Source organism: Misgurnus anguillicaudatus, chromosome 19, assembly GCF_027580225.2.
Source record: "Misgurnus anguillicaudatus chromosome 19, ASM2758022v2, whole genome shotgun sequence".
NCBI lineage: Eukaryota > Metazoa > Chordata > Actinopteri > Cypriniformes > Cobitidae > Misgurnus > Misgurnus anguillicaudatus.
The window spans coordinates 31033629-31057500 of record NC_073355.2 but is presented as its reverse complement, the minus strand read 5'-3'; the positions used below and the strand labels follow the sequence as shown (position 1 = coordinate 31057500).

Here is a 23872-nt window from a genome sequence, read left to right as displayed (position 1 = left end):
GTGTTATTCCAAACAACGTGATAAAAGAGATGATATGAAATCATAAACTATACATAACACATCTACCCTGCTTCAATGCGACTGACTTTCAGCGCCAACGTGTGGCTAAATTTGGACATCACAGGCGCGAGGCGCATTAGTCTTCCGCAATGCCTTTAAAGGCAGGTAGTGTTTTTGCTGTTATGCAGATTATTTTGAACTATACAGTTGTATATTACGACAAACATGTATACCCCAAAATGAATGCATATAATCTATTATAATAACCTTAATTTAGTTTTCATTAACAAACTGAACTTATCTTTGATGCCTTTTTGCTAAATAAAAAATATTGTGGACATGGTAAGAGCCCACATTACTAATTATTATGTATTATGACTACATACAATTTAATTAAAAAACAATGATGATGATTTCCTTTTTTATCCTCTATTATTACAAAATATAATAAGGACATTACCAGTTTTACACAAACACAGCCATACATATTTATATTCAAAACTTTCAAAGCTCAGACATAAATAAACAGCTGGGACAATATTTTTATTTGGTATTTGAAAGGGTACAACACTCTAAAAATGTCTGGGTTATTTTTAACCCATAATGGGTAAACATTGGACAGAACATATGCTGGGTTGTTCCTATGCAACCATGAGTTAATAATAACCCAGCAGTTGGGTTAAAACAACCCAGCATTGGGTCAATTTTAACCCAGCAGTGTCCAATATTTACCCAACATGGCTTAAAAAAACAACCCAGACTTTTTAGTAGGCATCACAATGGCTTTTTAATTCTTGAACAAAGAAAAACATATACTCAATCTTTAAAAGGCACATTTGCATATAGAAAAGCATTTCTATTACATTTATTGCATATGTTTGGGAAGTTAAAGCTAGTACATTGTTCTTCCATAAATGCATAATGTATAATATAAGGCCTCTCTCTCTTAAGATTGCCCTTCTTTGCCCTGCAGAGCCCCCAGAAAGCCACTGGCAGTACTAAAGAGATTAATAGGGGAGGTGCCGTCTGTGATAAGAGTAGACTTCAGACCCAAAGACTGCAGGAGCTTCACCTGGAGAAAAAATGTGATATTTGAGATCATGATTATGCATTATATTTACCCATTTATAATATTTCAATCTTTTGAAAACTCTTTTCAAATGTGCTATATGTGTGTGATTTAAAATTTCTTATTATATCTCAATGCACTTATTTCTGACTTAACTTAAAGACGGGGTGCATGATTTTTGAAAAACACTTTGGAAAAGAGAGTCTGGCCTAGTACCAAAACACACTTGTAGGCAATGAGCAGTAAGGGGTGTGTCTACTAAACAACATTGTTGCCTGGGTTGTTTATGTGTGGGGCGAGTCTATCAAAAGAAGGTCCAGATAATTCTAATTCTGTCCCTTCCACTTTTCAGATCACTGCAACTCTCCTATTTTTCAGGACCCATGTTGACAACCAAATATACCTGAAGTTCAGGCCCAGCACGGGCCATTTCCTTCAAAGTTTCGGTGCCCAGACTCTCCACTAGCTTGGAGAAGCGCAGACTCTCCATCTCCACCAGCTTTTGCTGCTTCTCAACCTCCAGTCGATCCATCTCCTTCTTGTAGTTCAGCTCTTGTTCACGTGCCTTAGACAGGCGGGCCAGCTCAGCTTCCTGGGAAAGTAAGTGTACAGTATGTCAACCACCGGTGATAAACAGTGGTTAAAAGACAAGTACAAAAGGGTATGTATGTAAAACAAGCATAATAGAGAAGAAGAGTGGATGACATACAGCCTCAATTTGCTGAGCTTCTGCTTTGAGTTTGGCTTCTTCAACAGCCGCCTCACCCTGAATACGAGCAGCTTCAGCTCTAGATTGAGCCTCAGCCTTTGCTGCTCCTGTGCTCTCCACTGCAGCGCTGAGACACACACACAACATTGTATTGGATTATTGATCACGAAGAAGTAAAATGGGCAGACAAACTTGCAAAATGCTAAATCAGGGTAATGCTGGAACTTTCTTGTTAACTGGTTAATGTAACAATTCTGGCGTTTTGGAGACTTGATCCTGCTCTGAAATTATTAATTAGAAATTGTGATTATGATATTATGAATATCTAAGTGATGTTTGGTAAAAAATAATATTTTACCCCTTTTTTTATACTTACTAACTTTAATTTTTCCAACTAAAGTGGTGTTTTTAGCAAAAGCTTTATTACCTAAGGGCTTCCAGCTCCAGCAGCTCTTTTCTTGCCTTCTCTGCCTCCGCCTGGTCTGTGATCTTCTGCCTTTCCAGTCGACCACGAGCCTCCTGCTCCAGACGCTCTGCCTCATGTCTGAGACAAAGATATTACATTACAATAGATATTACAGATACAAACACACATGGTGAGAAAGAGAAAAGCAGGCAAGATTACAGATGCTGAGAATTCTGAGAAAGGGCATAAAAATTACCCATTGGCCTATAAGTATTATAAGTAAATAATATAATATGACTTAAATTTTAATTGATTCCTCACAAAATTTTAATTGATTCCTCACAAACAGTTATTGTATGGCTAATGTAAAGACTTGAATTATAGCACACTAGTTGTATGGTTGCTTTTTAATGGTTGTTTTAATCGATTTAGCATTGTAGGCAGATACGACGACTGTGAATTGTTCAAGAACTACTCATTTTTCTGTTCCACTGTAAAATATGCATACACATGGCAACAAAATTATGACAGAATTTAGATTTTTTTTAGTAAAAAAAAAATGTTTAGGGGAAACAAAAAAATTTAGTTTTGGTTTTTACCGCGCAGCAGCCTCCTGTGAATTGGTGGTGATCTCAATAGCCAGTTGTACACTCTTCTGCAGAGCATCACGGGTTCGCTGGTCCACCGGCTCCACAGACTGAATGTCCACGCTGCTGATGACTAACCCATTCTGGTGGAAACGCAGGTTGGATCTTACGGCAAGTTTGTCATCGAAACCAAAGACGGCTGAACATATGATTCTGATGGAGTTCTGACAAATAAGGGGATATGATTAGGTTGAGCAAGAGCAAAAAATTTAATTAAATGTTTTAAAGTTAGCATTTGAAACAACAGAGTTTGCATTTCCAATCCCTTAACACAATTTTTTTAATGTTTTACATATCCTGGTTGCTAGCAATTGGGTCTGTCTCCTGTTTCTCAGTTTCCCTGGATGATATTGGAATTTCATCAGGGTCATACCTTGTGTCACCAGTTACACTTATCTCCAATGTAAATTTCCTTTAGTGCATCATTATACACTAAAACTCTGCTCTATTAAATTTCAGTTTCGGTTCTATGTGTGAAAATATTTTTGGTAATGGTTTTATGCATCTGAAACATGTTGTGATCAGTATAAATTTGTGCATTATCAGATGCCCTGTTCAACAATTTACTGCTGAGTCTGATGGTTTTGAGCTTTTGTTCCTTGATGTTTCTCAAGTCAATATCAATTCCCATTTTTTCCCCTGTATGAATGTATATGAAGTTTAACATAATTCCACTGTTACATTGATTCAAGGCCGATTAGATAAAATTACATGTTGGTTACATGATTTTCCAACTTATATAATCATGGGAAAACAGTAAAAGTTATGCTGAATACTGTATTATACTGCGGAGTAAAAGACACATCAGTCAAAAATGTGTTTTGAAGAGGAAAAAACATATATAAGTTGCACTGGACTATGTCGCGTTTATTTCGAAAAAGATTTTACAAAATCCAAGGCGAAGAACAAACATTTAATCTGGAAAGGCAAGTTATTTAACTAAACAATAGCACAGAATAGCAGGCTGAATAGGTGTCCGTACATGTTAAAGTAACATTAACAGTTATTTACACAATACACAATAGCATACAGAACATACATAGGAGGCTGAATAGGCTAAATTAACACGACAAGCCAAATCAAGTTCAAAAAAGGTCCCGAAGTCATTCCACATCCCTGAATCCATTGAATTACATAAAAACTGGAGCAGCTTAGAGCGGACTCTCGCGGCTGTAGACGTAATGGTTTTTCTTCGTTCATATGCAATAATTTTGACGTATAATTCGCACCTGACTATAAATTCCAGAACCCGCCAAACTATGAAAAAAGTGCAATCCTATAACCATTCTCTTCTCTTCTGAGTTGCGCAAATTCAAAATATGTGTTCGGAGTGTCGTGTAAGTACTCATGAAACAGTCTTTAAATAGGGAAAACATGGAAGTGTTTGGTGGCTTCTAAATTCATCCCTGTTTGGATCCTAAGGAATGAATGGGGCTAGGCTAAATGCTAACACATCCACGACGCGGTGTACAAAGATTAAGTGCACGCATTGAATAAAGATAGGTATGTATTAATTTGTCTAAGTTGAAGTAAGAACATAGTAAAATATTGAAAAACGGTGGTGTTTTCCTTTAAAAAGCCTTTCAGCACGAGACCAGAAAACTGGATGTCAAAAAGTAAATTTTTACTAAATCCAGGCAGGGGGTGGATACATTAAAGATGCTTAAATAAAATAATTTTCTTTAGTCAAATAAACTGACAAAAATTACAGTGTGTCATTTTTTAAATATAAAAATAATGAAATATTTTAATATTTAAAAATTTGAAAAATTCTAAAAAGAGAATTAATAAGTGACCCTAAACCTTTGAACATTGGTGTATTTTTTGTCAAGGTGTATGAAATAATTGTGGCTATTTTATCACATTGAAATGTTTTCAGTTTGATGAACATACTATATCATATGACTTATAGATTTATAGTCTTTTAAACTAGACTTTCGGTCACAATGCTGAGTCCATACAAGTGAAAAAAATTTTTCCCTTTGCAAGTCTGTCGACACCTCTTACAGAACCGTTTAAAAGCACTGCAGGAAAAACCCACTAACACCAGATCTCTAGTCGAGCAACTGTGTCTTCTGCAACACGCTGTCAAGGACGACCTGCATTTACTGGTAGGGCGATTGGGTACAAATCAGTACAATTTTGAATTTAAAATTAAACTTGGTACTATATAAAAAATGTTGGTTAGAGCATCTAACATGCATTGTGCATTTTTCTAAATGTTTCTAATGTGTATTTTTTCTTTTATACAAATTATCAGCATATTATCCTGCTAATCCATATCCAAAACACACTTTTTCTTATGTGATGTTGCTTTAAAAAAGTCAGTTATGTATCGTTTCTTTTACTGAGGTTTCTCTGTGTCAAAATGACTCAACCAGCAATAACAAAGCTTGATGTATCCATATGTAAGGAGGATGAAGACAGGCTGAAAGATCAAGGCTATCAGATTGTTAATGTTGATCTCAATGAAGGTACCAAAGCAGGTCATAACCGTGTCTTTCTTTGGTACAAAAAAGAGTCTGGCGCAAAAGCTGTGACCAGAATCCAGTTTTCATTTAATAGTGAGATGAAAACCGGTCTGGCTGCAGCCAAGTATGAAGTAATCAACAAGGATCTGAATTATGGAGTTCCTGGAGATCACATTTTCCTTTGGTACTTCTGTGGTAACACTACCAGTGGGTATGATTTTCCCATTTTGAGCCTAGAAGTGACCAAAGATGCAAGTGAAGAACCGGGTCTTCTGAAAGATGGTTGGGAGAGAGTGGGCTGTAATCTGAATCGTAATGCAGAAGGTAATTTTATCTACCTCTGGGTGAAGAGAGAAAGGGAAAGCTTCATCTCTGAAATCACAGCAACTGTTGACTACTTTGCTGACAAAACATTTTTTGAGGCGGGATACACTCGTGTGGATGAAAACACCAACCGTGACACCACTGGAAACCCTGTTTTCCTCTGGTATCGGCGCACGCTCTATCCGAACATAGGTTTTTCTGTTCTTGATGTATCTACCAACCCCATAGAAGAGTCTAATTGTCTGGCTAAAAACTTCAAAAAGATTGCCACCAATCTTAATACAGGAGCGGGTGGAAACAATGTGTATTTGTGGACCCTGAATGATCAGTGTCCACCACAGAAGATCAAAACCATGCAGATTCTGACCAACCCTAAGGCTTGGGTGACATATCAGAACACTGGTGCCACTATTATTGACAAAAATTTGAATGAAGGCACCAAGGGTAGGATTATGTACTTATCATACAAGTGAAAAGAGCAAAATCCATGCTGCCATCATGGTATTAATTTACCCTTATACAGAACCTGATCTTTAAGGCAACATAGCAACTAAATATATTAGTGATTAAACTTTACAATGGCAACATTTTAAACAATCAAATGAATCAAACTGAATAATCTTAAAACAATCAGTGATTTAGAGAGCACTCTTTTCTACATATATTATGATAAATCTAACATATTCTGATTTATAAAACTTAAATCTACTGTGACCGTGTTAATACAGTAAGTTACACTTATTTGTAATAGCAATTTTATGATGATTCATTATAAAATAAAGTTATGATATGAATAATGATTTGGTGGGCGAGTGTTCTATATCTTCCTGTTTGTCTTGGAAACATGATACTACTTCTATTCAGATGGTACATTTATATATTGAGGGGGTAAAATTAATATAGGCCATCTATACAAAAAGGGCTGATATTTACCCAGTTTTACATGGCAAAATATCTTCAATGGTTGCAACACGTATGAATAGGTGCCAAACATAAAAGCAACCGTGACAAGCTTAACAAAGCTTTAATGTGACCAAAGTTTAGCCCAATAAACCTGCTAAATGAGGCAACATAGGTGTGTCACATACCTTGTGGAAATCATCAAACTGCACTGAGGCAACAGCTCCTCTGATTCTGGAAGCAATGGCTTTACAAGCGTCGCCCACAAAGTCTGGCACTGAGAACAGAGCGGCAGCCTTTTCGGCATCTGCAGGCGGTTTGATATCAAAGTGCCTGAAACAGATATGACTATATGACTTTGCTGGCATACATAAATGAGGCTAACTGGGGTTCAAATCTCCGGTTGCACATGATTGAATTAAGACTTTTTTAAAATGATTTTTAAGTTGTTGGATCGATGTAATCTAATTATGTACACCAGTTCAACGTGATTGAATCAAGTTCTTAAAATGCAATTAATTTTAATTCATGTTAATTTCATTTTGAGAAAACCTAATTCAATCATGTGCAACCGATGTCCACAAGTTTTTTTTTCAGCGAACAACAGAGCCCACTCACTACTCATCACACTTAAAATTGTTAATGTGGTGACTTCTATAAGCTGGGTTATCTTGATTTGTGCTAGTTTTATAACAGGGTTCCCACACCTTAGTTAACTTCAAATTCAAGGACCATTCAAGGACTTTCCAGGTCCAATACCCTCAAATTCAAGAACTAAATGTGGGGACACATTTCAAGTGAGAGCAAGGCTACATTGTGTTACCTTTAAAAATACATTGTAACAGTTCCCTTTCAAGGGACACTTTGAGGACACCTCCAGGGGTAAGTACGTCTGAATGTGTATATCAAATTTAACCAATGGTGAAGCTTAACGACAAAGACAGGATGACGTGGGAGCCAGGAAGTATATATCTGAAATATTGCCAAATATGGCGTTATAGGGACGCAGGAAGTATGGCAAAGGAGACGCAGCGTCTCGTTCCCTTCTCAGGGAACAACAGTTACATACGTAACCCGAGACGTTTTCATGTGTCAAACACAACTATGCAAAAAAGCATTTTGGGATGAATCAACATTCGCAAACAGAAGATATAAGCATTTAAAGTGAACAGTTTAGCATGTGTGCTTAAAAAATCTAGAATTTTTATGATATTATCCTACACTACACAGGGAATAATATGGATTTTTTTCCAGAAACCTACTTGCATAAAATACATTCAAGCACTTTCAATGACCTGTATCTATGTATGTATATTTTCAAAAACTTCCCAGGGCCTTGAATTTTTCCCCCCAGATTCACAAACTTTCAAGGATTTCAAGGACATGTGGGAACCCTGTATTAGTAATCAGGTTTTAAAACAAAACATTATTTACAATAAAAATACTCTGATACTGTTGCTATAGACATTCCTACATACAGCTAAAACACACACCAGTTGTATGAAAGCTGAAGCTGCAAGCGGGCGTGGTCAGCTGTTTCTATGGTGATGATGTCGGTGCAAAAGTCCGGGCCGAGCAGGAGACAGATTGTTTTGATGACATTAGGACGTTTGGGTTTGTCTCCAGATAAAGACATAACTGTAAATTGCTCATCAGGACCCAGCATCACCATTTCGGGTCCAAACACTACCCTGAAAGAGTGAAAGAATTCAAAAGGAATGATTACTTTAAAAGTCAATTAAGCTCTGTACATAGAGCTTAATTTATATTAGAGTCACCGAAACAAGCATTACAGTACCTGGCCTTCTTCTCTCTGTAGTCGTACACCTGCACAGCTGCATTGTGTGGGACGCGAAAAGTCACCAGTCTGTTTTTATTTCTCTCATCTTGTAACACTACTCCATGGCGGCTGGAGCGGTCAGCCAGCGGGTCACGAGCTTGACCCAGAAGAGTCTCCACATTGGCAGGAAGGTCTTTTTCCCACAACTCCTCATCGTGTGTTAGCATGTAAGTCTGGCCAATCACAGCGCGCACCTGAGAACCACAAGTTAACGTGAGTGGAGATTTTGAACTCTTTAATAATTTCCTGAATTTGCTAAATACTAAAAAGCAAGAATTATTGTATCAGTTTATGCAAGAATGAAGATTATGTCACTTATCTTCATGTCTATCGAAAACTTGCATGATCTTATTAAACAGAAAGGTGTACTTTTCCTTATAATAACAATGGACTGTCATGATTAGGGCTGTCACAATGATTAAATAATCGCCCCATCGCGATTGTTTGACCTCATCGCAATGATTACAGATCACCGCAATGATTGCACATCTCTCTAAAAAACACAAGGGGGAGCTGCAGCGCCTGTATAAATGAGACATTATCAGATTACTTTTAAATGTGTGTTATGTGTATTAACATTTACTGCCAGGTAAACGTTGCAAAATATTTAATTTAAGTAATCACAACAATGTGTGAAAATTATTTCATATTATTTAATCATTGTCATAACCGTCAAAGCACTAAAACAGGCAATTAACCGTCATAATTTATTAGCCAATTAACCGTCAGCCAAATTTCATAACCGTTACAGCCCTAGTCATGATGACAACAAATATTGTTGCATAATACACATAAAACTAGGTTTTACATCAGTGTTAAAGTTGGTAAACTACTACACTTGCCTTTCCGGTTTTGATGTCACGGACGTAAATTCCTTCATTTTCATCCAATGGGATCGCCTCGCGCCGCAGCAACACTTCCACAGTTGCAGGTGGCACGTATTCGATTGGCCCGCGCAACATCCAACGGTCACCCGGGCGGCGCTGGATCCCTCGCTTTTTGGTGCTGCTTTCTCCTTCTTCCTTTTCCTCCTCCTGCTGCAGAAGTGAAGGGGTTGGACACGGGGTGAAAGAAAGGACGAGGGAGGAGTAATAATGGCAAAGATTAGTGTAGGGCGGGGACTGAGACTGCTGTACACATGCCATAGACTGTGTGCATGTATGTGTCTATTTGTGTGTGTGTAAGCAAGGGTGAATGAAAAAATACACACAAAAACCACAAAAATTAAATAAAACAATTAAGCAAATGAGGATGGGAATAAAAGTTCATAACAGGGAGGGGAGGAAGGTAATGGGTTAATGAAGGAAGTGATGTAACCTAGAGAGACACTCATTTAAATTTAAATGGAATTTACTAAGCAGCTGTGCTATTCACTATCCACCTGTAATCTAGTTTAGTTTATCAGGGTGCTCTCTGAACTAAAGTATTTAATGTTTAGTGCAAACTCTCCCCTATGTAATTTAAGCTTGTGAAATATTGCACTTTATTCACCAAAGAAATGTTATATTAATAATTGTACCCATTTTCTAGCAATCACGACAGCAGTTATTCATCAAACAATGATCAAGTGACAGTGAAAAGCATTACAACCGGGCACACATCCAGACATGAAGTTAAGTGCAGTTTTGGCACTCATTTCTGTATCACAGTACCCTGCTTGCACTCAAAACCAGCCCGCAAGTTGAGTAACTTCACTGCAAGTTGCATTTACTAGATTACCCTTCCTGCATTATTGCTTTAGTAAATCCGGTTCCTAAAACAATGCAGAGTATGCAAATAAAACATTGTTGTCAGTGGGCGCAGTTCATCCTTACTAAACTCCTCCCTCCCTTTGTCGCTCTCAACAATATATCTACTGTTTGTTCAGTGATCCAGAATCAAGCTCTTCCTGTTCACACACATTATGGCAGGTGATTTAAAAGCCTGATTCAAACACTCCCTAAAAACAAAACCTAAAAAGACTTTCTCTATTCGAGCAAACGCCTTTCTTAGAATGCAAATATGAAGTCAAACATATATCTGGAATGCAGAAAGTGTGTTTGTTTCTGGGGATGGTCATAATAACTAGTGGGTACAAGGGGCATTAACAGCATCTTGCAGAACAGGTAATGTCTCTCTATTTGTTTTCTTTTGTTTCACAATCTCTGTTCGGTCTCCACCCTGCTTTTAACTCAACCTCCATCCAGTTGTCAGTTGATGTGTGGATTTCAGTCTCACAAGCTTTACATCTTTCTGTGAAATGTTGAATTTAGTTTGAATACAATTTGAATACATTTCCTGTTGCAGGTGTTCAGGACACGTAAGCTAAACGTGTGAGATGTTGCTATGCCTTTAAAACTGAACTTGCATATGCTACGACCTTACCAGCTGTTAATTAAGTTTTTAATTCAATATGTAGTATACAAGACATTTTAGTAGTTACTATTAGTGATCAAATATATTATGTACCCCCTCTGTGTCAATGAAAGCCTCCACAGCACGCAGCACAAGCCCCTCCTCTTCAGAGAGCACGTACACATCCTGAATCCCATTCTCCAAATGCTCACCTGGCCTTAGAAAGAATGAACGCTCACCCTATGAAAAAGATAGAGAGACATTGAAAAAAATTGAAAGAGAGAGAAAAATATTTAGGGTAAGCCCTATAAGTTTGTATTTCAATTTATGGTAAGTTCATTAATACTTTATCATATCATTATCATAAATACATTAAGCATGACTGGAGTAAATATGAATACTGGGATAGATACTGATTCTCTATTTAATATAAAGCAAAGTTTAAGACCAGGTTAAATTTTCAGTGAGTCAAAACAGCACACATAACCAACACCTTTGCATAAAAATATTACATTAAAAAATAGTAGTTTTAAATTAAAGTATTTGTACACCCGGTTTTCAAACTTAAGGGACACTCCACTTTTTTAAAAAATATGCTAATTTTCCAACTCCCCAAGAGTTAAACATTTGATTTTTACAGTTTTGGAATCCATTCAGCCGAATGGGTCTGGCGGTACTACTTTTAGCATAGCCTAGCATAATCCATTGAATCTGACCAGACCACCAGCATCACGCCAAAAAACGACCAAAGACTTTCAATATTTTTCCTATTTATAACTTGACTCTTCTGTAGTTACATCGTGCACCAAGACCGACAGAAAATTAAAAGTTGCAATTTTCTAGACAGATATGGCTAGGAACTATTCTCTCATTCTGGCATAATACGGAGAGTTCACCCAAAAATGAAAATTCTGTCATCATTGTTGTTTCAAATCAGTATAAATTTCTTTGTTCTGATGAACACGAAGGAAGATACCTCGAGGAATGTCTGCAACCAAACCCTTGGTGGACCCCATTCAGTTCCATAGTGGGGAAAAAGAACACTATGGAAGTAAATGGGGTCCACAAACGGTTTGGTTACAAACATTTCTCTAAATATCTTCCTTTGTGTTCATCAGAACAAAGAAATTTATACAGGTTTGTAACGACATAAGAGTGAGAAATGATGACCGAATTTTTGGGTGAACAATCCCTTTAAGGACTTTGCAGCTGTAACATGGCTGCAGCAGGCGCAATGATATTATGCAGTGCCTGAAAATAGTCCCCTTGGTAACTTTCAATAGCTGAGGACTATTTTCGGGCACTGTGTAATAGGAAAAATTAGTGTCCCTTTAACATCCATGCAATCAATCCTACAGTAAAAGGATAGTTAAACCTAAAAAAAATAATTTTGTCATTATTTACTCACCCTCATGTTTTTCTAAACCTAAATGAGTTTCTTTCTTCTGTTGATCACAAAAGAAAATATGTTGATAAATGATGGTAAGCACATAGTTGACGGTACCCATTGACTTCCATAGTATTTGTTTTTTTTGTTTGTCAATGTATATCGTAAACTGTGTGCTTACTATCAAATATCTTCTTTTGTGTTAAACTCATACAAGTTTAAAACAACAACGCGAGTAAATAAAGACAGACTTTTTGTTTTTGGGCAAACATTCCTTTCAAAGTGTGGCTTTGGCTTAGCATTCAAACATATTTTAGAGCCAAAGACAAATTTGCAGTATTTAGAACAACAGCCATTATGTAGTCACTCTCATGCTTCAAATTCTGTAATAAATCCTGTAACTATTCTGTATTGTAGAAATAAGAACGGCCGGCTGACCTTCACCACTCTCTTCTGTCCAAGCTGAGGTTTTCCATCATGTCCAACGGGGTCCAGAATCACACAGTACTGTCTGCTGTTTAAAGTCGTAACGTCCACCACTCCGACAACCTCCTCGGCAACAGAGGGGATATGAGCTTCTCTGTCTGCGACTGTCACCAGCCATTCCTCTCCGGTGCGGCGGTCACGGCCTCCGGCATCACGGAATGGGCGAAGAGCGCGGACATGCAAGGCTTTCTATGAAAGTATGAAGATATTTAAGTCCAGTGTGTGCTCTCGGGTTATGAATTTTTAGTGAAGAAAGGACTTTTACTCATAAATACTTTGTGCTATAAGTTAAACTTTCCATTGAATACCCAACCCAAGGAAAAAATGCATGGGAACCATTTGAGATAGGAAAAAAATTGTAAAAACCACAGATAAAGGAGGAAGGGAGAGAAATAAATGACTAAATCCATGCACTTGCAGAAAATTACATACTGTATGCGTCATAGCAAATTGACGCAAGGAATCAAATACTTCCACAAAGGCCCTTTCACAAGACCAACAAGCGTATGTGTGTGTGTGTACATGTATAAACCTTGTCTGTGAGGATGAAGGCGTTGACAATCTCCACGACTTCTTCATGAGCTCCAGGCAGGTAAGCTCCCACCTTACTGACTTGCCACTCCTCGCCTAAGGTTAACAAGGAGGGGTAAATGTATTTAACACCAACTTTTTTAAATTTGGAGAAAATCTGTTTGTGTCTTTGTGGGTGCATCTCGCCTGTAACTCTTTGGACTCCGCTTCGGTCCAGTCCTTCTTTACGTGCTCTTAGACGAATGGCTTGGTTCTCTCTGATAACTGTGGCCTTTATGACTTCGAGCACTGCCACCTCTTTCCTGGGAATATACGTTCCTGCCAGACATTAAAAGTTAGGTTAGACATCTATTAGAAAGGCATATGCTTTGCCATATTTACATGTATGCATTTGGCATTATCTTATCAGCTACCTTACGCACACAATATTTTTAATAAATAACTTTAATCTTGCAAGCTGCTAGGTCTTCAAAATTCACAATGCATTTACAAGACAGGAACAACTTTTATATTTATTTCCCTCACACATTTGAACTTCGTTATTTGGTACTGCCCTTTTACAAAGCAAGTCATTACGTCATAAAAGTGAAATGTCAAGTGTTTTCTGGTCACTGGTTGAGGTTAGTTGTGTCGTAGTAGTACCTGGTCCCTCAAACAACCACTCATCTCCCGCTACTCTCTTTTCTCCTCCCTCTTCTTCAAAGTCCAGCAGTGCCTGCAGGCGCAAGGCTGTGTCTGGGTAGACTATCTGCAGTGGCGTCACGTCCTGTAAACAAGAGCATGAGAGACACATTGTTTAAAAGAAAAAAAGGAACCTAAAATTGACCAATTGATGATATTTATTATGTAAAATAAAAGTCTGTAATATATATCCACTGATAAATTTTGTCTGATGTTATCTGTTGAGTGTGGAGTATGAGCCAAAAAACCAAGGGTGCGGAACACAAAGACACAAGACACTATTTACTGTTGAAACTCGCCACAAGTCAGATCCCCCCTTTGGCCACAAACTGAAAGCAACATGGTTTTTTCAACATTAAAAGCAGGGGAAAGAATATCTATATACCTTCTGAATCTCTTCACCAGGGTAGAGAGGGAATGGATCCTGTGTCAGACGGATCTCCAGGTCGGCATGTCGCAGCTTGGCTTGACCGGATGTATCAAACTGAACCTGGCCCTCATCGTTGCGAACAACAGGGTTGAGCACAACACAGTAATGCCGAGGTGGCACCATGGTCATACGCAATGGAGAAAAAAGAACCCTGGTACAGAAATTTGGGGTGGGGTCACTTTAGCTATACAAGTTTGTATAAAGTCATAAAAAAAGATAAGAAATACATTCAGCTGATAATGAACTAATATAAAACCTAAATCAAGATTTGCAAAAGTGTTGTTGACTGATAGCCTTGTCCTAAACAGGTGCAATGAACCCAGTTTCTAGTAATTTTCGGCACACTACAATAAACCTCTGAAACATAAATCGACATACAGCAACATCCTATAAATAAACACAACAGTTGTTGTTTAGCTTCTGAGAAATGAAGGACCTCAGACAGTGTTATCCATGCACCCCCCCCATACATTTCAAATCTGACACTAATGTATTAAATATACATGCCTCAGATTTAATACCCCAATTAATAACACCCCTACTACTTCTTAGACTACTTCTTAGCCATATAAAGAGCTTTTAATGAGTTTTTGTCTATACAACTAAGACTAGACGGAAAATGTGCTTCACTTGCACAATTTTTTGGTTACCTTTCATTATCCTGGCGAATGTAGGTGAGAGGGCCGATCTCCACCCGCGCAATGTTGGTGTTCTGATCCAAGACATGGATGTAGTGGTGAGGTGGGATCCTAATGATTGATGAATCCATACTGCTTTCTGTGTGGGTCTATGACACATCATTATATACAGCACAGGTTAGATACAAGTGGAAAAAGTGATAGCTGTCAGTTTTTTACTTGCAACTAAAGACTCGTCAAACACAAAATAACCTAACCCTAATGTTTAGTTTAATCTATAAATATACACACGTTTGGCCAACAAGTTAAACAAAGTGAAAAACCAAACCCTTGTAACAAGCATAAGGGAATGATTGGTTGCTAGTTGTAAGGTAAAAAAATCTGTGATGTTCAACTTGTCATGTAATCATAATGGTGGTGATGGGCCTTATCTCCAATAACAATGAAGCAATCTACCTTGATAAGGTGGAGAAACTGTCTCTCTCGGATCGTCAAGCAAAACCAATGAACTGGTTGTTGACTTCAGGAGGCGACAGCTTTGATCTACACCCCACTCAATATAAAAAAGCCCAGGTGATAAAAGTCAGGCAACAACTTTACCACTGCTGACTGCTGAGAAAATTCAGGGTCTCCACAGTGAGCTTGTGGTATGGGAACTGTTCAGCCCAGGACCACTAAGCTCTGCAGAGATTGACATAGCTGACAGCATCCTAGGGGCTGCATTTTCTTCTCTGCACAACCAGTGATGAAAATCCCCCATTCAATCTCATGTGATCAGGCAGACACTTCCATAGTAACACAGTGCACTTAATTGTTGTGTTACTCTGTGTATCTTCTTTCCTTTTCACATTGTTCATTTTAGTTAAACCCTTCTATCTCAAAAGTGCACACTAAATCTTAGTTATGCGTCCAATTACATTATGTTGAGGACATCAGTTTCTAATTGTGAATGAATGAGAACGTGAGTGAGGATAAAGGTTAGAATGATCAGGTTTTATGAGTGCACACCCTTCATTTGTTCATGATAAGGTTGCTAAGAGTCAGGTGACTTGACTTCTCATGCATAAAATGTGCTGATAAATCCTTGAATACATCAATGCTTGGAGTTTGGAACAGGACAAATCAATTTTAATCGAAGCCCTTTACACAAACATAACCACCATAGACTAATCCTCATCCACACCCTAAAATTTTAAAACGGAATTTTTAGACTTGCAACCGACCGACATTATTTATATAGTTTTACAAATGAGGACATGCCCTACTGTAAAATCCAGCTTAAGCTGGTGAGATGGTTTTAGCTGGTCTCCCAGCTTGGTTCTCGCTGGTATTGCTGGTGTAGCAAGCTGGTCTAATTGTGTTTTGGTCACTTTTTAAGCTCGTCTAGCTGTGTTTTGGTCACTTTTAAGTTCGTCCAGCTGGACTTATCTGGTCATGCTGGAAGACCGGCTGACCCACTAGCTTGACCAGCTTTGCCAGGCTGGTTGGACCAGCTTAGACCAGCTACTGCCACCTTAAACCAGCTAAAACCAGCTACCAGCTTATGCTGGATTTTTCAGTAGGGTGCTTACCTCGCAACACTGGATACATCCGTTGCCCCAAGAGAAGACAAGTTCGCGCACAAAATATAGAGACTGGCGGGTTGCACAACAATTTCAGCTTTCAAGTTTCAATTTATCTCTATTGTAACAGCAATAAATAAAGCAATGTGTTTTAAGTGACATGTTACAACAAGGGATCTTCGCTGAGAAAAGAATTATACACATAAACAAAGTCGTGCACTTAAAGGTGCAGTGTGTAAATTTTAGCGGGATCTAGTGGTGAGGTTGCAAATTGCAGTTAACGGCTTAGTCCACTGCTCACCCATCGCTTTTGAAACACATAGGCTGCGTCCGTAACCGCATACTGTATAGTAGGTACTGAATTAGATGAAGTACCTACTTACTTAGCGTTAAAACAGTAGGTACTGTATAGTATGAATCCTGGTAGTATGAATGAGATTCGGACGTACTACATCCGCCATGTTGCTACATCACGTGACATACGTCGTCATCACGTCATTTCAGCGCGAAAACAACCGCATGCCTCGTCTTCTTCGTTGGATAACTCCTCTCCCGGGGCATCATGGGATAGTGAAGCGTCCATCGTATGCACACTGCAAAATCTAACCGGAAGTAGTAGGTCATCCGGGTACTTTTCGCATACTGTTTTTCGAATACTATGTATTCGGACATACTACTCGCCTCGCCTACTGCTTTTCGCATACTATATAGTAAGTAGTAGGCTGTTTCGGACGCAGCAATAGAGAAGCTACGGTAGCCGCCACCGGACAAACATGTCATCGTCGGAGACAACTTAGTAAAAATATTTGTCCGTTAAGGGCTTCTGTAGAAAAATGGTGACACAAAATAGCGGCTTCCACGTAAGAGGACCCTCGGTGTATGTAGATAAAAAGGTCTCGTTCTAAGGTAATAAACACATAACGGTTTATTATGAAAGGTCTTTATACACCCCTTATAATATAGTCTTTTATATTATTTTGCATTTCTGTCAAGAGATCCTTCTAAAAATTACACACTGCACTTTTAATAAAAAAAAGTTGTGGTTCAAGACAAGTAAGTAAAGAACAAACCTTTCTTCCTTAACCCTAACCTTTCCACAAAATGCTGATTTGTCAAAAACTTTTACTTTATTTAACAATTTGCATTTACAAACAACGCGATGATTTGTCGGTGTTTGCTGACGTCATTAAAGGGGCTGGCCTGAAGATGCATCAAACGTGAAACGCGTACACACGGAAATTAAAGTACTGCGCTGCAGTTTAAATATGTTTTAGTGAAAATAAAAACAAAAGTATCGCATGGTTAAAATGATTTCCTGATGTGTCAGTGCCACTGTATCAGTGTCTTATCAAAACAGTCGCGGATTAAACTATTGTCATTTATTTGCTGTACCACTGTAACTATGAATCACTCTTCCTGGTTTATTCCTTTGTTTATGATGCTGCCTGCTTCGTTGTTGCTTCTCATTGTTTCCTTTGACTTCGTGTCTTTCATTGACAAATCTGAATGATCAATGATCCGAGAAGCAGAGATAAAAAGCTATTTAAAACGGCAAACAGAAAAAAATAAGTAATTGACTTACATTTTCGGAGTGACAAGTCCTTGAAACTTCCAATCCGACGTTGGACTTATTCTTTTTCTTCTGATGTTTAATGGCTTTTGACATCCGACGTTAGACGTTGGATTTGGTTTGGTTTGACGTTGGGTTAAGACAGAATATGTGAATGCGCTGCGCTGCGTTATAAGTCGGTCGGTAGGTGTGTCTTGGATAGGGGATGTCCAGGATTGTCAGTAAATGAGACGAGTCAGAACATCACGTGGATTTCTGTACCAGTGAAAGTCATAGCCCTGTTATGTCCTGAAGATCTTCTAAACAAGGATCAAATCGTAGACATGACTAAAAAATCTTACGCTGACATGTTACATTTCCCATGTTCTTACAACTTATTAAATGTTAAACGCACCTTTTATATGACACCGCCTTCTAGAGAAAAGCAACCGGTGTTGCTTGGAGGATGTGACAAACTGGCTTGCGGTTTTGTAGTGTAGAGTGCATATTTAGTAACTAACACTACAAAAAGAGCGTACCGAATCTATAAATACCAATTGAAACGAAGAGATTTTAAGGTTATTATACCAGTGAGTAGTTGTTGTTTACACTATTTCACCATGGTTACCCGTCCCGAATCCTTCAGTATGCTAATTTTTACAGTAATGCCACCTGTGGTATTATTTATATAAATATTTTATATAAAATACTGTGATATGTTTTTTACTTTAAGTAATATTTTAAATGTGCACAATCATCCCTCTGCTCATACACAACACCCGCTAACTGACTCTAAAGTGCTTGGACAGAAAACTAATCAAATGTGTTTATATTGATAGGAGCCTCCTTTTGTCCAATCAGATGAGTCTTTATTCAAGGTCACGCGCATGCTCAGTCGCCTTGGGTTCATGTGTTTCTTACGTAGGCTCCGGTGGTGGAGGTCATAGTGATCCAATATCGCAGTGGGTAAGTGAGCACGTTGTAAAATATTAAAGCTATTTCTTCATATATGGCGTCTATAGTTTTAAGCAGTAAACTACAGTAATTATAATTGGACGTATTGAAAGAGAAACAAGCATGACAAGTGCGTCTTTGTGGTAAAGCTGGCAGCAGGGCATGATTGCATGTGAATTGCAACATTAGCGTGTAGCAAGCTAGTTAATCCAACTTATTATTTACTTCTGAATTAGTTTGATTCCTGTTATTTATTTTTTATGTTGGTTATGTTAATGATAACTTTTTAGAAAGCAGTACAATTTTATAATTATAAGTTTGACTTGACAATGCTTTTTCGGTGACCATGCATGAACTACTCAAAGTGTCACCGGTTAGCACATTTCATTTATGTTAGTGTCATTGCTGAAGAGTCAAAGTTTATAGGTCGATATTTCAAGGCATTTGCAAATTTAAGGCTGCAATCCATATAATCCAGCAATCTTAAATATAATGTGAATGTGTTTATTTGATATTACTTAAAGGGATAGTTCACCAAAATAAAAATCCTGTTATCGTTTACTTACCCTCGCGTTGTCCCAAACCTGTTTAAATATCTTTGTTCTGTTGAACAACACAAATAAAAATATTTTGAAAAAATGTTACTAATAACCTGACAGATTTGGGGCACCATTGACTTCCTTAGTATTTTTCCTACTATGGAAGCCAATGGTGCCCCAGATCTTCAAATACCTTCCTTTGTATTTAGCAGAACAAAGAAATGTATACAGGTTTGGAACAACTTGAGGGCAGATGATAACAACATTTTATTTTTTGGTGAACTATCACAACTATCACATTAATGCGATGCTTTTTTAACAGGACTGTCATATTGTTGCCATGGCGAAACTCTTTGAGTCCATTGGAAAGTTGGGATTGGCCTTGGCCATTGGAGGAGGTGTCGTTAACTCTGCTTTATTTAATGGTAAGTTTTTTTTTGAGCCCATGTACCTGCAGTCTAAATACTTATGACACTTATGCTGCGTCCGAAACCTCCTACTACCCCACTATATAGTAGGCGAAAACAGTATGCGGTTTCGGACGCAGCCTCTGTTTATACAATTGTTTTACCAAGCAGGTTTTAAATTTATGATTTAATACAAAAGGGAAGATTGTTTAAAGGTCAAGTTTGGAATTTTACACTTAAAGCCCTGTTTTCAGATTGTTTATAATGAAATAGAACACTTTTGACTGAAATTTGGACATATGATGCTGGCCCGAGATTTTTTGGGTGTTTGTTCTATCACCTCCCACCTCTACAATGGCTGTATAGGTGCTGTATAGCATAATTTGCAGCGATTTCCGTGTGAGCACACCAGTGAACACCCCCGACCACTCGGCGAGCCCCACGTCCCTGCAAACGAAAGTCCAATGCACTCCAGGAAGGATTGTTCCAGTGCACCCACAAATCCATTGTAGAGGTGGGAGGTGATTCAAGAAACACCCGAAAATTCTCGGGCCAGTATCATATGTCTAAATTTCAGTCAAAACCGCTCTACTTCATCATAAACAATCTGAAAACAGGGCTTCAAGTGTAAAATACCAAACTTGTCCTTTAACTCTATTGAAGGCCACATCTGAATACACAACTCTGCTTTATTTAATGTTGATGCGGGCCACAGAGCGGTCATCTTCGACCGTTTTCGCGGTGTCCAGGATGTTGTTGTTGGAGAAGGCACACATTTTCTTATACCATGGGTACAGAAGCCAATCATCTTTGACTGCAGGTCCCGTCCACGCAATGTGCCAGTCATCACTGGTAGCAAAGGTACATCACTTCATATCTTTACTTATTTTCTGTTGCTGTTCTCTATTGCTTAAAAAAAACATAACCTAAAAAAGGCTCTGTCTTTGTCTCTGTCAGATTTACAGAATGTCAACATCACCCTCAGGATTCTGTTTAGGCCACTTGCAACACAGCTGCCACGGATTTTTACCAGCATCGGTGAGGACTATGATGAAAGAGTTCTTCCTTCCATCACCACTGAAGTGCTAAAGGCCGTAGTGGTGAGTATTGTTGTTTGTCTTAGAATAAGAATAAGCTAGAACTTCAGGGGAATGATGGATCCACAGTACTCAAAGGAACATTAATGGCTTTGCCAGATGCAATTATGTAGACATGAAAGATGTGTGTGTTTCCACAGGCCCGTTTTGATGCAGGTGAGCTCATTACTCAGAGAGAGCTGGTGTCCAGACAGGTCAGTGAGGATCTGACAGAAAGGGCATCAACCTTTGGCCTCATCCTAGATGACGTCTCCCTGGTAAAGACCTCTCTTTAGTTTGTTTATATTTTATGGTCTTTGTCCACTCCAGTGTCTCATTTTAACGTCTTGTTTCCTTCAGACACATCTGACATTTGGGAAGGAGTTTACAGAGGCTGTTGAAATGAAGCAGGTTGCCCAGCAAGAAGCTGAAAGAGCCAGGTTTGTCGTGGAGAAGGTAAGAGGGCCTGAGGATATTTGTATATCTTTTGCAAAGTCAATCAGATTTTGAAATTAGTTGTGTCTAGTTATTATCCATACGTCACATGTAATGTAACATTCTCTCTGTATTTGTCTCTCAGGCTGAGCAGCAGAAGCAGGCAGCCATTATATCAGCTGCTGGGGATTCCCAGGCTGCTCTGTTGATCGCTAATTCTCTGGCCGAGGCTGGTGATGGTCTGGTGGAGCTGAGAAAGCTGGAGGCAGCCGAGGACATCGCCTTCCAGCTCAGCCGCTCTCGCAATGTTACGTACCTCCCATCCGGACAGGGAACTCTCCTTCAGTTACCACAGTGAAGGAGCAACTGAAGACATACACACTTCACTTCTGTCCCTAAATTTGGAAACCGTAAATTTGGTACCAATGCACTTCTGTAATGAGGCTATAGGCAAACTTTGAGACAAAGATACCTTGTTTTTTTCTCTTTTAGTCCAAGCATTTTCTTACTTCCTAAGTATGTAGTGTGGGCTGTCAAAAGGTGGTTTCAGCAATTGTTGGGAAGAAAACAAAGTGGACACAAAGTTTGTGTGTATGTATATTTACAATATTAAGTCTCATTGTAAATTGAAAAGGTTTAAAACCCATAAGCCATTTCAGTTCAATCAAGAATATTCATCGTCATTAACAGAAATTGGTCTAAATCAAAAAAATGTAATAGCAATTACAAAGCTAATTTAAAGTGTATATTCTTGAGCAGTAGGCTGTCTGTGTGTGATGGTTCTGGATGTTTATATCCGCAATCGCACTCTTTGCATCTGAAGGATCAGCTGTGTTGCTTCTTGGTTTGAATGTGTTTTGTTATTGTTTGTGGCAGAATTGCCCTTGCATTCCACAAGTGGCAAATTCATTAAGTAATAATGAATAAACAATGATTCATTTATATTAAAGCGGTCAAACTGGATGTGTCTCATTTCAACAGAAAAAAATGTTTTATTTGGCTTTGCATAATTTCTCGCATAGAATAAACTGTTATTTTAACTTGCAGACTCAAAAAAGTCTTGCATTTATGCTGTGTTACCTGTTGTGTAATAACCCTTTTTCTATAAATGCATGCATCATAGTGTCTAATATCAATGGCAACATCATATTAGACCGGGCAAGACTGCCCTATAAACAAAAGTGACTGCGGAGCAGTTTTTCTTGTTGAAAAGCTTAATTATATTTACTGTCGAAAAAGTACTATTTGATTAAAGAATTGTGAAAACGTTGTCAAAAATATAAATCGGTATCGAAATATAAACCTTACTATGCTTTTTATACTGCTACCAGTTCCGTTTGTTTGTTTATAGAGCGGTATGCCCGGTCCAATATGGCGGCTGCGTCGACGCAGTAGCAGAGTGCTAACGCGGCGTAATCCGACCCTGTGAATTTGAGTTTAGTATCCACTAGAGGGCATTCGTGCTTATTATCGAAACGATTCCTCTTGTGACACCAAATCTCTTAACATACATAATTAGTTAAAGTTAACGTTACCGGTAAGTCAGAGTCCATAAATAAATAAATTGTGATATTTTTACTCTTAAAGTTTAACAGTTGCGTTAAGCTTATATCCATTGTGATTACACAAAGATGGCATGCTTGTTGGTTGTTCTTACATATTTGTATTTTTAATTCTCTGCTAAACTCCTTTATATTGTTATTTTAGGAATTTGTAATTCTGCATTAGGAGAAAAAAGAGTGTTTGTAGAGTATGTCCTGGCTACAAATGCACAACAGTCATTTACAGGATGTTAAAGGAGACATTTGACAAGACTTTTTAAAGATGTCAAATAAATCTTTGGAGTCCCCAAAGTACGTATAAGTTTTAGTTCGAAATATCATATAGATAAATTATAATAGCATGTTAAAATTGCCACTTTGTAGGTGTGAGCAAAAATGTCCCGTTTTGGGTGTGTCCTTTTAAATGCAAATGAGCTGATCTCTGCACTAAATGGCAATGCCGTGGTCGGATAGTGCAGATTAAGGGGCGGTATCATCCCCTTCTGGCATCACAAGGGGAGACAAATTTCAATTACCTCTTTTTCACATACTTGCAGTGGTTTACCAAAACTAAGTTACTTGGTTGATCTTTTTCACATTTTCTAGGTTAATAGAAGCACTGGGGACCCAGTTATTGCACTTAAACATGGATAAAGTCAGATGTCCCCTTTAATGTCTCTTATGTTTTGCACTTTTGTCCCCGCCTTTTACGAAACATAGAAATGTGTATCATGTGCCAAATTATGTTAGGTTAAAGATTTTATGCTTCAGAATAAACTTTTTATTTTGTTCAATAACTTACACATTATAACATAAAGAAACAGATATGTACAAGGGCACACAAAATATATATTTTTAAAGAAACCAACGTCTCAATAGTTTGGCATGTTTTTTGTTAGATTCAACTTTATTCTCAGTGTGCAGACCCCAAGTACAAGTACAGACTTTACAGTAAA

General features: G+C 38.1%; 3 protein-coding genes across 3 annotated transcripts in view; 1 reads left to right on the top strand and 2 right to left on the bottom strand.

Annotated features, from left to right (window-relative positions):
• Window positions 1-372, bottom strand: part of LOC129436296 (uncharacterized) — a 10075-nt gene extending 9703 nt beyond the window's left edge. Inside the window, exon 1 of the mRNA XM_055194344.2 lies at window positions 1-372. This exon is cut by the window's left edge and continues 464 nt beyond it. The gene's annotated coding sequence lies outside the window, so the exon portion shown is untranslated.
• A 150-nt stretch (window positions 373-522) lies between these two features.
• mvp (major vault protein) lies at window positions 523-18638 on the bottom strand. Its single transcript, XM_055194336.2, has 18 exons — window positions 18380-18638; window positions 17998-18284; window positions 14866-15002; window positions 14171-14366; window positions 13747-13870; window positions 13291-13422; window positions 13106-13200; window positions 12526-12762; window positions 10815-10940; window positions 9209-9403; window positions 8325-8560; window positions 8020-8217; window positions 6715-6859; window positions 2784-2995; window positions 2206-2322; window positions 1779-1905; window positions 1473-1661; window positions 523-1072 (listed from the first exon to the last, which is right to left on the bottom strand). The coding sequence occupies exons 2-18, from the start codon at window positions 18079-18081 to the stop codon at window positions 947-949; spliced, it is 2676 nt and encodes an 891-aa protein (XP_055050311.2). The 5' UTR covers window positions 18082-18284; window positions 18380-18638; the 3' UTR covers window positions 523-946.
• Window positions 18639-18788: 150 nt separating this feature from the next.
• Window positions 18789-22326, top strand: phb (prohibitin). The gene is made up of 7 exons (XM_055194340.2): window positions 18789-18930; window positions 19780-19882; window positions 20564-20725; window positions 20822-20964; window positions 21102-21218; window positions 21301-21396; window positions 21521-22326. The coding sequence occupies exons 1-7, from the start codon at window positions 18826-18828 to the stop codon at window positions 21731-21733; spliced, it is 939 nt and encodes a 312-aa protein (XP_055050315.2). The 5' UTR covers window positions 18789-18825; the 3' UTR covers window positions 21734-22326.
• Window positions 22327-23872: the final 1546 nt, after the last annotated feature.

Bases quoted from the DNA above. Each gene is read 5' to 3' on its own strand.
- mvp (XM_055194336.2), bottom strand. From the start codon at position 18,081: ATGTCAAAAGCCATTAAACATCAGAAGAAAAAGAATAAGTCCAACGTC. The intron at 12,763-13,105 runs GTTTATACATGT...ATACTTTCATAG, and splicing joins CCTTCATCCTCACAGACAAG to AAAGCCTTGCATGTCCGCGC. The intron at 8,561-9,208 runs GCAAGTGTAGTA...TGTGGTTCTCAG, and splicing joins GTGACATCAAAACCGGAAAG to GTGCGCGCTGTGATTGGCCA.
- phb (XM_055194340.2), top strand. From the start codon at position 18,826: ATGAGTCTTTATTCAAGGTCACGCGCATGCTCAGTCGCCTTGGGTTCA. The intron at 20,726-20,821 runs GTACATCACTTC...TGTCTCTGTCAG, and splicing joins AGTCATCACTGGTAGCAAAG to ATTTACAGAATGTCAACATC. The intron at 21,219-21,300 runs GTAAAGACCTCT...TGTTTCCTTCAG, and splicing joins TCCTAGATGACGTCTCCCTG to ACACATCTGACATTTGGGAA.